General features: G+C 29.1%; 2 protein-coding genes across 5 annotated transcripts; one reads left to right on the forward strand and one right to left on the reverse strand.

Moving 5' to 3' along the window:
* Nucleotides 1–559: 559 nt before the first annotated feature.
* LOC128897156 (glutamic acid-rich protein) lies at nucleotides 560–7408 on the forward strand. 4 transcript variants are annotated; one of them, XM_054160878.1, is made up of 9 exons: nucleotides 560–738; nucleotides 2300–2497; nucleotides 2585–3073; nucleotides 3150–3436; nucleotides 3817–3901; nucleotides 4112–4186; nucleotides 4518–5084; nucleotides 5661–5804; nucleotides 7270–7408. In XM_054160878.1, the coding sequence occupies exons 1-8, from the start codon at nucleotides 687–689 to the stop codon at nucleotides 5792–5794; spliced, it is 1887 nt and encodes a 628-aa protein (XP_054016853.1). In that variant the 5' UTR covers nucleotides 560–686; the 3' UTR covers nucleotides 5795–5804; nucleotides 7270–7408. The 4 variants fall into 4 exon arrangements, with proteins under 4 accessions (XP_054016853.1, XP_054016854.1, XP_054016852.1 ...); XM_054160879.1 differs by lacking the exon at nucleotides 7270–7408 and adding an exon at nucleotides 7162–7180; XM_054160877.1 differs by lacking the exon at nucleotides 7270–7408 and adding an exon at nucleotides 5921–6060.
* Nucleotides 5867–15017, reverse strand: LOC128897155 (U2 snRNP-associated SURP motif-containing protein). The gene is made up of 20 exons (XM_054160875.1): nucleotides 14830–15017; nucleotides 14629–14668; nucleotides 14436–14552; nucleotides 14234–14330; nucleotides 13433–13747; nucleotides 12963–13027; nucleotides 12369–12534; nucleotides 12035–12198; nucleotides 11082–11141; nucleotides 10384–10427; nucleotides 10156–10260; nucleotides 9848–10075; nucleotides 9499–9741; nucleotides 9191–9377; nucleotides 8927–9113; nucleotides 8694–8827; nucleotides 8535–8623; nucleotides 8072–8231; nucleotides 7850–8001; nucleotides 5867–7406 (listed from the first exon to the last, which is right to left on the reverse strand). Exons 2-20 carry the CDS (start codon nucleotides 14650–14652, stop codon nucleotides 7127–7129), a joined length of 2817 nt encoding a protein of 938 aa, XP_054016850.1. The 5' UTR covers nucleotides 14653–14668; nucleotides 14830–15017; the 3' UTR covers nucleotides 5867–7126.
* Between the last annotated feature and the right edge of the window lie 603 nt (nucleotides 15018–15620).

A 15620-nucleotide genomic window follows, 5' to 3' on the forward strand; every position in this document is an offset into this window, starting at 1 on the left:
TATTTATCACATCTGTGGTGACTTCATTTTTAAATTATTAACAAAAAACACCGACCAATCACAGGGCCCGATTAGCGCGCGTTTAGCCGCGATAGGCTGGCCCAAGCGTCCTGGCTCAAAAGCCAGCCTATCGCAGCTGAGGGCGCGCTACTCAAGCGCTGTGATTAGTCGATTTTTTTTGTTAATAATTCAAAAACGAAGCCTCCATCGACATTTTTGCAAAGGAAATTGTTGTTAAGAATCGTCTCAGCTACCCCCCATTTCCGGCTCCAACGCGAGTTTTGGGACACCCTGTATTTGTATCTAGTAATTCTCGAGTTGCATTCGACTAGCAATGTTAATATGATTTTACTGTAATATTTATTCATTAATTGCAATTCATTATTGCGCGTAATTGTTTCTTAATGTTAAAGTTATTCAGACTTTGTATAAAATTAAAGTTTCAACGTAGATTCATTGGAATTTTAATTTTTCGAGAGCGACGGAAAATTTGGGAAAGACTGAGAACCTTGTGTGAGAAAATGTTCGATTTGAGTCGCTAGGGATTTTCGCATTATGTCAACACTTGTTGAGATCATTACAAATCAAATAATCGCAGACGCGGCACGGTGTTCGATCGTTTTAAAAATTTAAATTCGTTGTGTCTGCTTGTTCGCTAAAGGTACAAGTACATTTCCTTGCGGAAGATGTCTGGTGATGTACAGGCAAGGAAACGAAAAGAGAAGAGACGTAAAAAGGGTAAAAAATAAACTACTGAAAGTGTGAGAGAATTATTATAACTACGATTCTTGCACTCATAATATTTTTAGCAATGTTTACTTTCTTATTTTTAGCCTTGAAAATACATGTTCGACGTCTTATGTTTAAAAAAAAAAAAAATGAGCATAGAGTTTTTCTTGTCTTTCGAACTGATTTTCTATTGTGAAAAAAAACGTCATGCAATCTGTTTTCTAAACGTCACGCTTAAAAAAATACATCTCGTGAATTGTTCTTATCGATACAATAAATTTTAACGGTTAAATATTATATGTTAATTATATTTACGTTCGAATAAAGTCAATTTATACGTTTTTAATTTTATTACGTGTTATTGATGTCGTCGTTCGTGAAATTGATCTTAATTTTCATTACGCGTTATTATTAGCACCATGTCGCTATCATAAATGAATTTCCTAAAAGTGAAATTCGATTGTTACAAGCGAATCAATTCCTAAGGTTTTCGTGTTATTATGCAACTAACATACTAATTTGCGAAGTATTATTAAAAATAATATTTTATTTTTATATTATTTACCTTTTATCCTTAATTAGAAATACGATACCATTGCACATGTTTCTTTTTTTTTAAGTTTATGATTCCCATTACAAAATAAATATATATTTTATTTGAAAAGTGTATTTCGAATTATTTATTTGCGACGCATATTTTTATTTAATATCCACTCGGCAGAAACACTATGAAATAATATTACACGAAGAGTGAAATTTTAGATATTTTAAGGCATATTTGGCAATGTTGCTCAAATTAGAAAATGCAGGGTCTTAGAAGCTTGATCAGCCTAGCTTTTGGCTTTCAAAAATAGAACAACCTATAATATCCAATCCAAAAACATATTCCTCAAATTTATTTGCATATTTTCTACACGTTTTTAAATATAGTATCCACACCTGAGTGTAAAATAACTTCAATTTTTTTTCTCATTGCATCTAGAAAGGAATGAAACATGAATTTTAATGTTACAAATATGTAACAATGAAGGTTATCCAGACCAACACTTAATACAGATGTGTGCACTGTATATACATATGTAAATACATACTCGTATATATGCAAATATAATTATTTATATATCATTAAAAGAATATTACTATAAATTGCACAAATAATGTTATTTCATTGTATATTTATAACATTCTGAGACAAGATAGTTTCTAATAATACCATATTGATATTTTCATTATATTTAATATTATGAAAATTTAAATACAAAGGAGTAATTTTACACTGAGTAATTTTTGTTATCTTACTAGCAAATATAGAATATATTATTCACAAAACAATACTAATATTTAACATTATTATTTCTATAATTATACTATTTAAAGACAAAATAGATTTTAAGAGACAACATAGTATACAATACTATCTTTTTATGTTTAAGATATTTATGTATATACATATGTGTGTGTGCATATATATATATTTGCATGTTTTTATGTATGATACACAAATGTACTTAACTTAAACTTGTAGAATCTTTATAAATTATTATTATTGGATGTATTATATCATGCTCAGATGAAGAAGACAGTGGTATACCTGTGCCTACATTGGGGAATTCAAATGAAAGTTTAACAGACAATGTAACTATACATGTTTACAAAGAAAGTATCACAGGTGGACATTGGTGTGCACGAATCGTATTCTTTGCTATTTTAGCAGTTCTTGTTGGCTTAATCGGTGTAATTATTTTGGAACACAGAGGCACTACAGATAGTAAGTGAATTTAAAGTGCATTTATAATAGAGGTATGTTTTTTATAAATATATTCAAATTTTTATATAAAATATTTTATGTTCTAAGTTAGCACACCATTAGAATCGTCTCGCTGGGCCTTCATTTTTGATGGCTGGGTAGATGATTCACTTTCCTTGCATGATGAGGGACATGACGAAGATGAACACGAAGGCAGTAAAGAAATTGAAACAGATGAAACGAAGGATGATCACGATACAGAGATAGAGTCTGAAAAATCTGAAAATTCTGAAGAAGAAAATGAAGATGTAGATGAAATTGAAGAAGGAAGCAAAGAAGAAACACAAACTGAAGAAGAAGAAGAAGAAGAAGATGAGGAAGAAGAAGATGAAGAAGTTGACAAAGAAGAAGAAGAAGTTGAAGAAGAAGAAGAAGAAGAAGAAGAAGAAGAAGAAGAACAACAACAACAACAACAACAACATGAAGTAGAAGAACAAGAAGAAGAAGAAGGAATAGATACATATGAAGAACAAGAGGAGGAAACGATAGAAAATGAGTCAGATGAAGAACAAAGTAAAATTTTTCAGGATAAAGAAGGTATTGAGATGTAAAACATTGCAATATAAAAAAGAATACAAACTGAAGATATTATTATCAATTTTAATTCTAACAGAATATATCAGCACAAAATTAAATCATCAAAAAGAGTATGAGGAAAAACTAACAAAAATTATACAAGATGATGAAAACATTAGTCCACAGAATTTGTACGATACTGATGTATTAGAAGAAATTTATGCTACTAGTAAAGAAGAAAGTAAAGAAGATATATTGTTTGAAACAGATAGTCAATTTCATGAAATCATTAAAGAGTCAACGAATGAGGATGAATTTGAAACGTTTTTAGACATTCCCGGTATCAATGAAATTAATGATGACAATATAGAACCCTTAGAAGAGGTAAGAAAAATGTAGCTATATATAATTATCAATACAATAATTTATGAAAAGAGAATATCTATTATACATTAAAAACGTGTACTAGCAATACGAATAGTATTTTTATTATTAGCATTGTTATCTTTTCTACTAAAATGACCTTTGTTCTTATTTTAAACGAGCTTCTTAATTGAGCTTCAAGAAATTGTTTCACTGTTTATGTGACTATTATTTAGATTACTGTTGTCAATATTAGACATTTTTTAATAAACATTACTTTGCATACAAATTAACTAGAACTTGACAATAAACATGTAGTCTTACATGGTTCATTAGACCATAGTTCATTTTCTAGCTATTTCTTTAAACTGTAGCATATTATTTAATCATTTTTTTACTAGGTAGAGAGTGTAGAACCTGAAGAATATATTAGTGATATAGATAAAAAGCCAGATATAGAAGAAATCGAAGAAGAATCTATTAGTGGTAAGTTAAATGTCAGTACTTTACAAAATTGATTAATACAGATTTTCTATAACATGTTATAAGTTTAGCGATCCTCCATGCTCTTATATCTTCTGATTAATACAACTGCATTAGCAATATCAATATAAAAATGATAAAAATATTGAAATATTTATGATATTTCACTTTTGGTTTGAAGCATCAATGATGAATAATATCTGATGATTACAGTGGCAATGAAGTTTGGAGTTGGTATGGCACTTGTAATTGCTGCACATTTTGTTCTTGTGAAACGATGGAACAACGGTAAATGTTATTAACACTTATATTTTACAAGTGTAATATCATAACCATTTTATATTCAATACGAATCTTTAATTAACATTTTCTAAACTATTTTCTATACCGGATATCATTGTAATTAATACAATTATGTAATCAACAAAAATATGATAAAGAACTTAGAAATTAATACCTAAATATTTGGTAGAAAAGGATATATAAGTATAGAATACTCTAGAAGTTAGAATAGTACATAACTTGGTTCACATCATACTTCATCAAATTCACTGTTTATCATTATCAAGATTAATACATAAAATGTTATTAATTAATGGTATACTTTTTTGATGTTTAGAAGTTACCTTTGTTGAAACTGAATCTAACCTAATTGCATCTGAGAAACGAAACAGGGAAGAAAATGTAACTTCAGAAAGGGCAAACATTGTTGAAGCAAGAAATTATAAAAAGGAAAATAAGGAAAAGTATGACAAACAAGACATAAGAGTAGAGAATGAAGAGGAAGAGATGGAGGAAGAAGGAATAGAGGATGAGGAAGAAGAGGAAGAAGAAGAAGAAGAGATCGATAGCGATTGGGAATGGAAAAAGGAAGAAGACAATGATACTGAACAGGAAGATGAAGTCGAAATTGAACAAAAGAATAAAGAGCACAAAAGAGGAATAGAAGATAAAGAAGACGCAGAAGAAGAAGGAGAAGAAGAAGAGGAGGAAGATGAAGACTTGGATGAAGAAGAGGAAGAGGATGAAGAAGAAGATGATGATGATGAAATTGAAAATTTTGATGACTCTGAATTGATTGCTAAACTTGAAGCTAAATATGGAAAATTAGAAAGTGTACAAGATAATGAAACAGAAACCAAAGAAGCGAAGGAAACAGAAATTAATAGTGTATCAAAACGGAGGCGTAATTAATACCTTCTTAAATTGTATGCATGTTAATTTAAGGAACAAATGCATAAAGTTTGAAAAACTGATTTTAGCATTGTATAAGTTTCTGTCCTACGTTAGTCGTTTATTGTGCTTTATTCTTTGAATTCTATTACTATTTTAAAATAACAGAATAACAAAATGGTAATTTCATTGTTTTTGTTGTCTTATATAAGAAATTAAAGAATGAAATTTAGTTGAGTAAAATGTTAAAAGTGTATGTGTATGAAGTATGACTAATACAAATTATTTAAAAATCTAATCAAATTCAGTGAGCATGGAGGATCTGTTATGAGGTATTGAATTTCACATAGTATATTAAAGAAAATATATTATTTATATAACCAATTAAATAAAGAAAAATCAAACAGCATATAAAGAGGGAAAATATTGTTCATTAAAATAAAAAGTTTGTTGTCTTTTTTAATGAATACATGTATATTTATATTTGTATATGTATTATTTATGTTATGTTACGTTATCTTATGCTCAATTAAATATGTTAGGTGATATTTCTAATGTTCTTAATTATGTGTAATTTTTATTTTACCAGAATTTTCAACCACAACAAATGTTAACACCAAAAGGAAGACAGACAATGTTATACAAAACAAAAATAGCACAAAAATGTATGATTTTAATGTATCAAATGCTGAAAGTAACCTCATTCAGATGGAAAATGATTGATACATATAAGGTTAGTTGTATATTTAAAAATACTTTTTATAAATACAAATAATTTTCTAATTAATTAATTAATTTTCATATATTTCATGAAATTACAAAAATGTAACAATCTTCATTTCGTTTTAGGAACGTAACTAGTTTTTTTATCCTTATCTTGCTTGATATTATTACTGCGATTATTGGTAGTAATAACTACTTGTAATGTTTTGATAGCGGCGTACGTACATTACATTTTTTTTTTTACATCTGTATACATCCATATTACTCTATTATAAAGTAACATTTCATTTGCTCAATACAATACGTAAAAATATATGTTAGAATTTGATTGACTCATATGTTATCTATGACACATATATTTTCTATTTCATTGTGAAAGATACTATTAGAATCTTATAGTATTTTATTACGGGAGTATTGTAATTTTGTCCGTTTCTTTGAAATGTATTTATGTATCTAATAACCCCCTGCTTTATATAATACATATATTAGAAGATTAGAACATGTATTGAAATTCTGTTAAAACATTTTCTTAAAGATTTTAAGAAGTTTTCTACAATATGTGTCAACAATTAATGAGTTAATTAAACAAAATTTTTTTGACGATTGCTACAATTTATGTTATACAAAAAATTACTGTGAATAAATGACTCATTAAATATATAAAAAATAGTACTTATTACAATATAATTAAAAGAAATTTTTTAAATTAATTATAATATTTTATTCAATGTTACTAACTATCTGAAGTATAAATTAAGGTACACGATTTGTAACACTATGCTAATTTTATAGAATAAACAAAACAATAAAAGTAGGATTTATTTACAACGTAAATTATTAATTACAACATTTCTGAGTTGAAAAGAATCTATGATTTTTTTTTATCAAAGTCTAATATTGTAACTTATTTCATTTTCAAACGTTTCACTATCATACAATAATTAAGAATAAAATGACAATTCTATATCTGTACATGTTTTTAATAATTCTTAATGCAATTACATACTAGATATATAGAATAAAGATACACAATTCTCATAATGATTAGAAATTGCTATCGTCACGTTCCTCATCCACGCATCCATCATATTATCACAAATACAAATATTTATGCATATAAAATTGGTTTAAAAGGAATTAAGAGAAAGAATACCTAAATATTTCGAATTGGATAAGAATATCTTATGATATCGAATGCATAATTAGTACTGCGCTAACTAATCTTTTATTAATCATAATATCATTCTGTAATTGTATGAACGTGTACATATTACAGAATTAATGGATTCATTGTTTTCTAACAATATAAGAAACGCGACATAGGATAACTTAATATTTATGCTTATGCCTATGTTTACGTGGAGATGGAGAAGGTGGACTATTAGCTCTATGTTTTGAAGCACGTGGTGGAGGGGGTGGTGATAACGATGGTGATCTAGCTCTTCTCTTTCTGTCATTTCGTTCACTAACAGGCGACCTACGGGATACCCTGGACGAAAAGGAAGGCGAAGGTGTTCGTCGAATACGTGGCGGTGACGGTGTCACTGGCACTCGTTTTTTATACGGTGATCGTGATCTACGTTTACCACGTGGTGATCTACTACGCGATCTAAAAATACATACATGTCGTATTCTTACAATGTATATCATAAGATCTGATAAATAAATAAGACTCGGATTATATTCTAATATCCAAAAATCTATATGTACAATAAAATATTATTCTTTTTAATCGAATTCATTTAAGTTATTCGGTTTTATGGAGCGTACACGATAATAAATTAATTTTTCATCAATCGTTTTGTTAAAGATTTCTTTTCTATCATAAATTCTTATTACATATATTACAAACATTTCGTTCGTGTTATGTATATGTTTTTGAATTAGTAAATTTTAGATAAATCTAAACTTCGCAACTTCTGTATGTTACTTAATTATTCAATAGATAAGAAGTTTGTGTTTATTTTTGTATTGTGTAGTTTAATATTCATTGTTCTCGTAAAATATAGGAGAATTTAATTAAACTCACACAAATTTATAACATATATTCACCTGTATCTACTGCTTTTAGACGATGGGCTTGTTGAAGTTCGTCTTCGATCTCTATAGTGACTTGGAGATTCTGGTGTTGTACTTCGTTTCTTTTCCCTTCGTCGATCCTCGTCTCGTTCTTCACTTTTTGCGTCTTTCATTTCTCTCTCACTCTACAATACACACTCATTATATGGCATAAGTTATGCAAATTTTTAAACCAATACTAAAAACAAAACTTACCTTCCTTATGAGCTTTTTCCTATAATGTTCTACTTGTCCTTGAATTGTCATGCCGGATTTTAATGTTCTTCTACCACTTTCCAGTTCATCTTGATATTGCATTATTTTAACTTCAATTTCGCGTAGTCTATTTCTTCTTTCTTCGTTATAATCTCTACCACTGTAAAATTACATACAAAAAAATAGTATTATAACTCTACAAAAACCATGTATAGTTTTTCATTTGTATATAGGGTGTTCGCGAAAATACTATAGCTAGCGTTGTTTTTGTAAATAGTAAGTATTAAAAAAAAATGATTGAGGAAAAAGTTTGGTAATCATATATGACCGATATAATGACGTATATGAATTTTTTATATTTGCAATATTTTTGAAGAAACAAAGGTGACCTTTCATTTCTTACATGGAAAATTTAAAATCCTCGATGGAATAAAAGGTACATTAATAAACATCTATATACTACCTCGAATCCATACTGGTATCTTGAGAATTGGAATCATCATTCTGGCCTAATTCTTCCCATTTACTGGTCGTCATGGCTTGTGCTTCAACCTAGCGTTCGATAATTCATTTTTAAAAATAGGAATGTATGTGAAATAGTGTTAAGGTAATTTTCAAAAACCTGATCAGGATCAACGGTTTCCCATCGCGATGGAACAAAACCTGCAGGGATTGCTGGCTTCTTGTCATCTTCTTTGTTTCGTATATTTAAAGAATCTTCGTCGTCCATAGGCACACCATCGATATCTTCATCCACTGAAAACATAAATGTTTAATAAAATACATTCTTCTAAATACATGAACCACTTAACAACTAATTAATAAAAATATATACGTTAATAGAAAGATTCTTACTGGGAACGCCGTCAATGTCGTCATAATTAGATGTCGTTTGTGGAGTTAGACCATGTTTCATAGCACCTTTAAGAAGAGCAGCACCGTCTAATGGTACTCCATCCAAATCTTCCGCACCATCTCCATCCACATCTGATAAAGGTGCTCCATCGATATCTTCATCATTTTCCGGTTCAGGTTCATCCATCTAAAAACATTAACTTATGTTTATTTACTTCTATATCATTTTTAGAAAAATATCATGATTCAAAGAATTCAATTTACCAAGACAAGACCAAGAAAAGTATTCTGCAATTTAACAAGAAAATCTCGCGAGTATACAGCCCAATCTTCCCACGCTCTGAACATTCTCATAACACGAACTTTAAATCCTTCTGCTTTTAATCTACTATCAAATTGCTTATAGGCTTGGTGAACTTCGTTAAATATATCCAATAGTCGAGTTTCAAACCTGTATTATAAGCATATATTATTCACTACACAAAACTTCACTTACATGTTAATCACAATTTAATACATGGAGTGAAATCATATTGTAAGAATCGTTAAAATTATAAAATAAAGCAACTTACGCTTTCCGATAAATAGTAGCATTATTTACTTTAACGCCACAGTTATGTAATATATCCGATATAAGATATAATCTCGCGATTTTCTTATTTACAGGAGTTTGTAATATTGACAGAGACTCTGAAATACAATCACAAATCTCTTCTGCTGCTTCAGCATGTTCTATACAAAATACCATTGCTTCTGCAACTTTTATTCTTTCAGGTGATATGTTTCGCAATAAATCTTCTAATCGATCTCTCTGACTACACATGAAACGTTTTTTTTAGCAAGCAAATGTCAATATTAATCGATAAAATTCATAAAAGAATATAATATAAATTTTTCTCTTAATGTATTTCAATTGAATACCTATTTGACAAACTGCCTCTTCTGGGTTCTTGTCTTTCTTCCATCTCAATCAACTCATCAGGCATTCCTTGTGTCCATGGATTGATTGGCGGCGGTCTCCATACACTTCCACCTTTAAACATTCTAAAATCTTCGATGCGCCATTCCTTCTGTCCATCGCCTTGTAATATGGAATATAATTTCCACCGGTAATAAGTGTGCGCAGGAGAATAATTTTCAAATAGAAATCTGAAATTTAAAACCAGTTGTTCGAAGTACCACAACCACTATCGATGTAGTTCATCATATAAGATTCAAATTCCACAAACCTAAACATTGGATTATTTAGTTCTCTGTTCATTATCATTGCTTCAAACATTGGACCTTCTCGAATCACAAATTCTACCATTCTATGTATTAACATTACTAGGTTCCTACAGTACAGAATTTAATGAGAAATGTAATTATACATTGTATACCTATATAATATCTACAATAGAAAAATGAATATATACATTTTGAAGTATACATTTCAAATGACTGAAATCAAAATATACCTTTCTGTTGGAATAACCACTTTGACCACTGCGTTCTGCAAAACCTGTGACAATTCCCATTATAACGGAACAGTTATATTTGATTAGATACTCCAGCCCAAAATAGACCAAATTGAATATAATTATCACAAGATTAATAGATATTGTATTGTTTACAATTTACATATATAGGTTATAGTGAATATTAAATACTGATAAAAGAATATTATGTATAATAAATGTCTTAATAGTTTTATTTTTACTTTTTCATTAAAAAATAATTACATATGTGTAATATTATGTATGTGTGCCCATAAGTATCAATAAAACTTATTAACTTATTTATTGTTTTATTTTATTAAACGAATTAAAATGTGAACATTGATTGGTTTATGACCATTATTACAGTTATTAATAATCATAACAAATGTTAAATTTTTTTGTATTGCTTATTTAAAAAGAAATACTTTAATAATAAAGTATTCTCTAAATAATTAATAAAGAACATTTTTAGATTTTACAGACTATTTCGGATATAAGGTTGTGCAGTAATTTAATAATTGCTGTACACTCTTTAGTCCAAAATTTTCTATAAAACTTATCATTGTCCTTTCAATATGTACAGTATTTTAAGAGAAAACACCCTTACAAAGACTATCCTAATAAAGTATTTTATGTTGAAATCAAAATGTTCCTTTATTAAAAGAAAATAATCTTACCTTTTCAAAATTTTCTTTTTCTTGAGTGTCTGCAGCCTGTAGATTTCGAATACGAGGTACCTGAATTTATGTTTTGGAAATAATTATACAAGTTGTATATGTATAAATACAGTAATTTTCTACATATGTTGGTTATTAAATATCTTGATGTATTATCAAAGAGCGAGTCACACACGTAAGCACTTTCTGTCCTGTATATAGACCAATTTCAACCAATTTTTTCCGAGAAGTTTAGAGTGTAAGCAACCCGATACATGATAGAATGTTCTACAAATATGTATATCTATGGTTATAGAGACAATATATTTAATGTCAATTGTTCGGAAAAGTAACTCGACCACGTATTTGCTTAGTTTTGTTTTAGATTCATAAAAAAAAATAGATAATTAAAATGGTCTCTTCTCGTAACCATAAATAAAAAATAAATATAATCTTAAGATATTACTGAAATATACTAATACAACAATTTTAAAAATAAGTTAAAACTAAATTTGTACCTATCTTGCAGTGTTAACGATAATATCTACAACCGGAATTTAATTTTATGAGTAAAATTGATACTCTTAAACAAAGTACTTATTGTACTTACAGTGTGGAATAGACTCACGTATAAAACAGTTAATAAGTTATGTAGAGTATAAATCGCATTATAGGAAATTCCTTAGTAATGAATTTTTATTCTAATAGCACGAATAATGCGAGTAAGATGTTGCGGTCGCAAAAATCAAAATAATTAAAAAAACAGAAGAAATTGTTAGCGATGGTGATAATAAATTGGGAAACGGAGAATTTCCGCATTTTATTACGTAGCGCGTTGAAAGAACTTGCGTCATACGGGAGATTATTGTAAATGTGATGTAGTAATTATATAAAGCGTTGTTTGGTAATAACAAAATTAATTAAAATTAAACATGAGTTTCATTAATTACTATCACTTAATTTGTTCCATGTACCTTATGTCTGTCACGGCGATGTGGTTGAGCATTAAATGGAAGACCAGATGGAGGTGGTGGCTGTGTGATTTCCATCAAAGCAGGTGGAATATAAATCGGATAAGGTGGAATCGGTACACTTTTTCCCCAGCCTAATTTCATCTCATATTGCATTATGTCACGACCTATATCAACATAACATGAAGAAACGTTTTTATAATTATATCATAAAACAATGTTTTATACCAATTAACTAAAACTGACTTATTTTTTTATCTTTTTTATAAATATAAAATTCTTAATTAAAATTACATTTAAAAATTACAGAATCTGAAATACTATAGTATTATCTCACCATTGAGATTTTTTAAAGCTCGTTCCCCGTCTTTGCGACTCATGAAAGCAACAAAACCGCAATTTCGTTGTCTAGCTTTCTCTTCGTCACTTCGTGGCCACATAATTTTAATACTAGCCAATGGTCCATACTTGCCAAATATTTCCATTAACTGTTGCTCTGTAATCTATTATATGAAATAGTGAGATAAAGTATTCCTATTAATACTTTTTATATAATCTTGTAGTAATTATTACAATTTTGAGTATTCTTTTATGCTTTATTTGACAGAAATATTTTCCACTATAAAATATACATAATAGCAAGCGATTTTTGTCTCTAGAAGATTTCTGATAAAAACTGTAGAAAATAACAAACTAGATATATTTATGATATTGGAAATCACAGATATATAAAACATTAAATTTAAAAGAGAAAAATAGTAAAAGTTTACATGTTATTATATAAACTTTTCAAAATCGTAATGCTACTACTGAAAAACACTTCTTTTGAATAAAGCATAAAAAAGATATTCGAAATAACAGTGTTAGATAATGCACCTTATGTATGCACTGTAAGTGTAAATTAATATATTCAAGTTTTAGTTATTCATACCTTTGGATTTAAATTTCCCAAATATAAATTTGTTGTATTAGGATCCCCGTTGTCAAATGATCCATCTACAAAAAAACAATCTTTTTATGCGTGTAACATAACAATTTTAATATTATAAACAGAAACAAAGAAAACTAAGGAAAAGGGTATTGTTTACCCTCATAAATCAGGGCTAGGAGTCGTGGATCATCGATAAGGTTATGTAAGTTGGCCTTTCGTGGATCAGGATATGAGGACATACCTATCAGAGGTATTTTTTTAGATTTAAACTGTTAATTTAAGGACGAAAATGAATTATTTGCATCATAGTTATTGTAAATAGACATCACAGTATCTACTGCAACTGAAGAAAATTGTATTTCATAGCTAAATTGTGACATATTTTTATGGGTTTGCCTATAAATAAACCTATGTGTAAATATATAGATGTATGAAACCTACATTCAGATCCTAGGTCTATGTCAATTTACCTTCAACACATTTTAAAGCTGCCAACATTGGATCCTCTGATTGAGCAGATATAACAGTTTTGACTACACCTTTGTATTTATGCCTTTCTTCTCGCTCTTCTTGTATCATTTTTAATTCTTCTTTAAATAGTTCAAGGTTGCTCTTTTTCTTTTCACCTTCTTTTTTCTTTTTTCCCAATCTATCCAATTTTCTTTCATTCGATCCAAGCAATCTTGCATATTCTTGTGCTTGTTCTGCTGATGATCTACTGTCAACAAGCTCTGATATTTTTGATTGGGGTTTGTAAAGCTTTCCCTTCTCTCTTGTGTCCTCCTCTATTAAATAGAAATTAATATAGTCACTATTTATCAATTTTTCTAAAGTGGAATTCAAATGGTTTTACCATTTGTTAGTTTGTCTAACCTCCTACGCTGTTATTCATTATGCAAGAATAGGTAATAATGTGCTAAACACAATTCTACTTTTGTTAGATTACTATAATACAATAAGATTTTCATAGTTAAAGGACAAGAGTGAAAGTTTATACAAATTTCAAGAAAATTGGATTCTAAGATCTGTAGTTTCTATAGTTGACACTCTTAATATTAAATCTCATAAATGTAATGAGAAGAATGATAAAAGCCTAACAATAGAATCCATCTTTAACTTTAAAATTGTTTACTTGTGTTAGTATGATTACATACATGTTTTGTAAATAGAGTTTCTATATAATTTTAATAGAAGTACTTTAGTGTAAAATTCAATGAGCAGGTTAACTATACACAATCAATTGTACTGATGATATAATAAAAGCAACTTACGTCGTTTGCCTGCATCGTAAGTCCCTGCTTTTACCCAAACTTTACTTGTTGTTTTACTAGGAGTCTCCTGGAAGGTTGCTACAAACTCCTCAAATGCCTATGTATAAATTAACAATGATTGTAATAATAATAATAGAGTTAGAATAATATATACTTTTCACTCCAATGTATATTTTGTCTTAACAAATTGCATATCACGTACTTGAGCTGCAGCTTGTTCTTGCTCCTTCTTACGTTGCTCTTCTAATTCCTTTTTACTCAATGGCCTCTTGCCCATTGTGCCAATAGAAAATGCTTTCAGTTTTTGTTCAGCAATTTGCTAAATATTTGAAAAAATAATTGTTCATAAGTACTGGAATTTTGTTAAATTGTAAGATTTATTTATATAGTTATACCTTCATAATAGCCTTATCAGCCATCTGTAGATATTTTAACCTAAAACATTAACATAAAACGAATACTGTTTTATCAATTAAAAGCTACCTAGGAGCAAATTATCTTAAGTGCGGAAATAAAATTTGTTTATGATACGAAATTTCAACTGAATCCAATGAAGGTTGATACAAAGCATTATAATAAATATATGGATACTGTACGTTGTTTGCAAGGATTAAAAATCGTAATCAATACAATTGTTATTTATGTATACAGTTGTCCTTAAGAAGACGTCTTTACGAATTTTTATAATTAGACATTATTGTAAAACGCATATTTTAATATTTCCAAAAATATTTGTCTTATGGGTGCGCAGGAGTCAGAGCCAAACTCCGAGTTGACTTCAGCGACAGTTGCGGAAAAAGTAGGAAGCTCCGGGACAAGGATAGCTATTGCAGGAGAGACAAAGGCAGAGTGATATAAACATTTGTAATTTTTCAATCAATTATATCCATTTTCTGAACCGAGGAAGTGACCTTTTCGTATGATTTTTGTATAAACTATTCTTTGTAAAATTCTGCAGCTCGCTACAAGGCTCAATATTAGATATTGCTTTTGAAACATACTAAAAATACGTTTAAAGGCAAGAAATTTATTATGGATCTTTTTTCCAAAAAAGGGCCTTGCAGCGCACTGCGGAACTATACAAGGAATATTTTAAGAAAAGATTCATGATTCATCATTGCTTCCTAGGCTTATAAAATGGAAACAAAGTTGTTGCTACGAATTGAGACGATTCGTATGCTAACATGGCTGTTTCAAAATCGTGCTTTGCGTCGCAGGTCGCACGCTGTCGTCGTCTTCCTTTCTGTATCGTGTCGGTGGTCTAAACACGCTTTTCGACTTGGTTCGCAGGTATAGTAGCAGTTAGCAGGTAGTAGTAGTATCGTACACTTCTTCGACCATATACAGGGTGTCCCAAAAATGTTAGAACTCCTTGAAAGGGATGGCT

This window comes from Hylaeus anthracinus, unplaced genomic scaffold (genome assembly GCF_026225885.1).
Source record: "Hylaeus anthracinus isolate JK02 unplaced genomic scaffold, UHH_iyHylAnth1.0_haploid 11980, whole genome shotgun sequence".
NCBI lineage: Eukaryota > Metazoa > Arthropoda > Insecta > Hymenoptera > Colletidae > Hylaeus > Hylaeus anthracinus.

Excerpts from the sequence above, each read along its gene's own strand:
- LOC128897156 (XM_054160878.1), top strand. The coding sequence starts at position 687 with ATGTCTGGTGATGTACAGGCAAGGAAACGAAAAGAGAAGAGACGTAAA. Across the intron at positions 739-2,299 it reads AGAGAAGAGACGTAAAAAGG|ATGAAGAAGACAGTGGTATA; the intron begins GTAAAAAATAAA and ends TATCATGCTCAG. Across the intron at positions 3,074-3,149 it reads AATTTTTCAGGATAAAGAAG|AATATATCAGCACAAAATTA; the intron begins GTATTGAGATGT and ends TAATTCTAACAG.
- LOC128897155 (XM_054160875.1), bottom strand. The coding sequence starts at position 14,652 with ATGGCTGATAAGGCTATTATGAAG. Across the intron at positions 10,428-11,081 it reads AAAAAGAAAATTTTGAAAAG|GTTTTGCAGAACGCAGTGGT; the intron begins GTAAGATTATTT and ends GAATTGTCACAG. Across the intron at positions 10,076-10,155 it reads CTAAATAATCCAATGTTTAG|ATTTCTATTTGAAAATTATT; the intron begins GTTTGTGGAATT and ends TTTAAATTTCAG.